The sequence below is a fragment of the Limanda limanda genome, chromosome 1 (assembly GCF_963576545.1).
Source record: "Limanda limanda chromosome 1, fLimLim1.1, whole genome shotgun sequence".
In the NCBI taxonomy this organism is placed as follows: domain Eukaryota; kingdom Metazoa; phylum Chordata; class Actinopteri; order Pleuronectiformes; family Pleuronectidae; genus Limanda; species Limanda limanda.
In genome coordinates, this window is record NC_083636.1 from 29,357,353 (window position 1) to 29,362,481 (window position 5,129).

Consider the following 5,129-nt stretch of genomic DNA (forward strand, 5'->3'; position numbering starts at 1 on the left):
GTAATTTACATTATGGGGACTTGTCTTCCTTATGGGGACAAAAATCAAGTCCCCATAATGCAAATTAATAAATATTTAGGTGAAGATATGTTTACTGTTGGTGAAGTTAAGGTAAGGTAAGATGCAGGTTAAGATTAGGGTTAGGGTAAGGGTTTGGCAATTAGTAACAATGGTTAAGGTTGGAGTCAGAAAAATCTATTCAAGCCAATGTTATGTCGTCCACCATCATGGAGACACGTGTGTGTTTGTGTGTGTGTGTGTGTGTGTGTGTGTGTGTGTGTGCGTGCAAACGTGTGTGTGCGTGCAAACGTGTGTGTGCATGTTTGTAGTGGTGAAAGAAGTACTCAAGTAGGTAATGTAATGCAATGTAATGTAAATAACAAAAAGTTAACTCACGTAAGAGTAAAAGTACCCCATTAACTTTTCTCCTTGGCTAGAAGTCAGTCAATACTTGCTTTTAAATGTAAATTTGCTATGTAGTGGAGTAAAGGAGAGTTCCCCAAAATAAACCTACTTAAGGAAAGTTCTGTACAGTGTGAGTCAGTTCCTGTGGGTGTAAAACACAGGAGAGGTGGAGTGGTATAGGTGGAAGGACATGTGCCTTGTTACTTTAAAACCCCGGAGGCAGGTTGCTACGACCACTCCAGTCATTCATATGGACACACCCGTGTTGCTGGCTTGTTATTAGCTTTAGGTATCATGCAGATCATATGTATTGTTAAGGCTCATTCATTCAAAAACAAAACGGCCATCCAACGTTCCCTGGGTCTGTTATATTTCTTTTGTACAGAGAATAAAAACTATAATCACAAAACTTTGCGGCTCTTTAATGCCAGGTTTAGTCATCGTCACTGAAGGGAAAGTCACTGCGCCCAAGATTACTGGCAATGCAGCTTGGGAAACAAATACAAGTGAAAATCTACAAACATCTTGCTCATAACGCGGGCGGGTGACACACACAGACTTAATTCTAACCATATTGAGCATGAACGCATGAGATCCTAGAGTCTATGGCTTCCCGGCACCGTCCAGCCCCTCAGGATATGAAAAAAGAGAGCAGCACGGCCAAAAAGGTCTTACATAACAAGCGGAGGAATGCTGGAGGCCTGCCTCAGACCTCTGGATCATCTCACACTGCCACAGGGAAAGTGGGGCCCCCCGTCCCCTTAACAATACAGCACACTGTCTCTGCACGGCCAGGCAAAGTAAACAGTGATCCATCTGCTAAAATGATTAAAATACTGGAGTAATTGTGTTCAAGTAAAGGATGGGTCAGCTCGGTTTGATTTATTCCCTTTCAAAATGTACGCTGAACAATAAATTATGATTACAATACTTTTTAAAAACAGTTTTCACAGATGAGCTCTTTCACATGACACTTGTGATCTTCTTTCTCTGCAGGTTCTTGTCAGATACATGTCTCAGTACAAACAGTGTTCGTTTACCTTTCCTTTTCCTTTAAAGGCTCTTAAAGAGACACACAGTTGAAAGCATTCTCTTGAAAACTATTCGGCCGAGTGGTATTAAAATCTGTCAGCACCTCGTACGTCATCATGCCAGGATCCATTATGCCTTGTTGAATGTAGCAATGCAAACAAATGTTAACGCAACAGATGGAATATCTACACAGGAAACCGAAGAGGCCGCTGTGGATAGGACACCACCTGAATGTCTGTGTTGTGTGTAAACACACAAAAAAAGGGGGTGGGGGATCAACACATTGTGCAATGCAGTGCTGGAAAATATTCCCGAGTAGTTTGAGCCAAGTGTCGGCAACTGTGAGTGTCAAATTCCATCCTCAATTCAACGAAAGCTGGTTTCAGAGAAAACAAGATGAGCAACAACCTTCATTTGCATTTTAAATACACAAGTACACTACAAAATGTCAACTTCACTGAACTTTTAAAACATTCTAAACTAAAATACTGAAAAAATCTCACAAAACCCGGTATAGGCGTGATCACACACTCCTCGCAGTGTATTGCACTCTCGCTGACATTCTTGTCTTTTTACGATCTCCCTCCCAGGAGTCTGCTCAGTATCCGCCTCCTGCTTTTTTTTCTGACACAGGCCACAGATCTTACGAGCCACAACCTCAAGCCTTCAACGACGGGTGTTCAAGCATAAGCTGCAACCGCCATGAGAATCTGCACGGCCATGGAGACACAAGGTATCTGTGCGAAGGTGTAGGCCACGGAGCGGGTCGGTGCTTGTAGGGCCAGCAGGTAGGCAACGCTGTGCAGCACGCGGCACATGAAGAAGACGAGGAAGTGTAGGCGGGCCACAGCCAGTGAGGGGCCCGTCAGGGAGTAGATGGCGCCCAGGAAGAGGAAGGGGAAGATGTTCTCCATGTCGTTAACATGAGCTCTGTAAGAGAGGAAGGACTCAGTCACACATCTGATTTTACAAAGTACGACAAAGGATTCTTCCTCTATTTCGGTTTCTCATTATTTGGACTATCTTGGTTTTCTGGGGAATTGGAGTGTCTGAAAGAGGAAAAAGGCCTTAACCAACATGGAATACTGTGATTTATCACTGTGGTGACTCATCAGTTTAGTTCAGACCTGTTCATCTCAATTGAACCGCGTTCTACAGCAGTGGGACTTTCTTTTTTTTGGCAAAACGGCCACTCTGTTCTCTCGCTTCCTCTCCTCCCATTGGGTTCAAATGTGGAATAATATTTTTTCTGGGAAGCGTACATTACTATATAAATGATTAGGTTTGCAGGTTATCTGAACCCGTAAGAGAAGCCCAAAGAAAAAGAATAAAACACCCAAAAATGTGTCAATGCCTGCCAATGCATTTCCCATCACATGTTCCATGGGTGATCCATGACAGACAGATAAGTAAGCAGAAGGAAAAGTTTATTCAAGCAGAAAAACATCTGCTTTTTAATGTCACGGATCGTGACAAGTTCAAACAAAGCAAGAGCGCTAAGGGCTGCCAACTCTTGTTGAATATCACTAGAGGAAAACACATTGTCTGACTGAAGCGTTGCGTAAGAAATATTAACACACTTCAACCCTTCAACATAAGGTATTGATAAAGTGATGATATAATACACTGCTGCTATGCAATCCTAATTATCTCTCCACACAGGGTCACTGCGGTATTCTTAGAGATCAAACTGTTTGACAGACTGAGGAATAAATTAGTTCTGCAATCACACATATTGAATAATAACCATGAGGGCAGCATCCTCATGTAGACACTGAGGGTTTGACAATATTTAGGAAGGTTCCTGTGGTGAGACGTCACTAACAAGAGCAACATTTCAAAGAACTTTACATAAGTATTGTTTATTGCTTAAAGCCACAAATTTATTATTGTGTCTATATTTATCAGGGTAATAGCTTGTTTTTGGGTCTGAAAGCTCTACAAAGTATGCAAGTTTTTTTTTACAAAAATAAAAGCATGTTTTTCTGCTCTTACCTCCGGCATCTCTCGACATATGGGTCCTCTCTGTAATACTGTATACCTCCATGTCTCAGCGAGTCCTCGGGGTTGGCAAAAGCCTTTCAGGAAAGAACGAAAACAAAAGTCGATCAGCGAAAAAAACAAAGAATAAGTTGATATTAATGCAACAATATGACTTTTCACCGCTGGTTTCCTTGTTTCCTTCGGAATCCTGGACTCACCTTTTTACGCAGTCTCACTTGCCCCGTTATAATCGCTAAGATGTACATTTTGACCACCAGCAGCACTCCGTAGAACACAAAGCAGGTGAAAACCTCGTTTCTTATCATGACTGCCATTGCTGTTGAGATGAGTTTGATCCAAAGTGAGTTGCAGAGGGAGCCGCTCCGGGGCTGGTGCGCTGGTGCGTGCGTAAAAGCTGCAGAAAGTGAGAGTGCCTCTGAGCGCAGGCTTTTTTTGTAGCGTCACTGACGTCAGCAGCCACTCAGCGATGATGGCAGGTTAATCAGGAGACGGAAATTTGTAATCCATGGTTCATTCTGCAGTTTTCTCTGCCACTCCAAACTTGATCCCCTGAGGCTTCGCTTAACTGTTTAGTGGCCTTTGTAAGAAAGTAAAAGAAAAGGAGAGCGGAGGCGGTTGCAACATTTCTCAAAAGCTGTTTGGACTCAAGCAACCAGATTTTTATATGCATAACTTACATTTTTCTACTAATTACCCACATTATTGAAAGATGATGACACATGACTCATAAAATTATATGTTTATTTGCGTGGAAGAAGTCAGATTTTGACCCCAATTCTGGTTGGGACCGTTGCAACATGTTAGAAATACAATACATTTCCCCATATAACTTTGTCTGTGAGTAGCATTTTATTATTGTGGCTGATACATTTGAAGCAAATTTAAACTATTTGTTATTTTGTCCGATTTTCTGTGTAAATAATCTAAAATGTAAATTTATTTGCCCACGGAAGCATTTCAAGACATAATGGGGGCCATAAGAAAAATAGACCAGGGAGCCCTTTATTGAACAAAAATTGTGTAAACAGTCATTCTCTGGGGTCCACTCTTAAGAGCCCTAAGTAATTGCCTGCTTTGCCTATTCCCTGTAGCAACACCCCTGGTTGCCAGATGAACAGTGGAGTGGAAAGTTTGATATTTCTCTCTAAAGTGTAGTGGAGTTGAAGCATGCTGTATAAAATGGTTCTTGAGTAAAGTTACATTTGGCCTTTGCACGTGAGTCTCATGTAAAATAAATGATCCCCATATTCAAGGTTTCTGTTGGTTCAAGATATAAATCTTTATGATGTTTCTCAGCCGGAGGGGTCTTCAACCCACCAAGTGGTCAGAAGAGACTGTTGACATTCCTTGTTTTGAAGCCAATAAAATGACCACAAAGACGTGTAAAACATCCTCAAAGAGACACACAAATACTATAAAGATGACACAGCCATGACAAAATGCAAAACAAGACTCACAGTGACCACAGGCACACACACAGTTAAAAGAACACTGGAAAAATAAACAGAACAGGATGAAGAAAGTAACAAAAAATGTAGCCAGGCCACTGAAAGGATGTGTTGTGTCTCACATGTCTGTTTGCAGGAGCCCATTTGCCCGTAACCAATCCATGGCTGCAGGCTAATTAGAATAATAGAAGCTATTTAATGATGTTAAATTATAGTTCAATGTATTTTTGCGAATCATTC

General features: G+C 41.6%; 1 protein-coding gene across 1 annotated transcript; it reads right to left on the reverse strand.

The window, feature by feature from the left end:
• Positions 1-1,266: 1,266 nt before the first annotated feature.
• Positions 1,267-3,829, reverse strand: ptges (prostaglandin E synthase). The gene is made up of 3 exons (XM_061075654.1): positions 3,639-3,829; positions 3,433-3,515; positions 1,267-2,367 (listed from the first exon to the last, which is right to left on the reverse strand). Exons 1-3 carry the CDS (start codon positions 3,753-3,755, stop codon positions 2,118-2,120), a joined length of 450 nt encoding a protein of 149 aa, XP_060931637.1. The 5' UTR covers positions 3,756-3,829; the 3' UTR covers positions 1,267-2,117.
• Between the last annotated feature and the right edge of the window lie 1,300 nt (positions 3,830-5,129).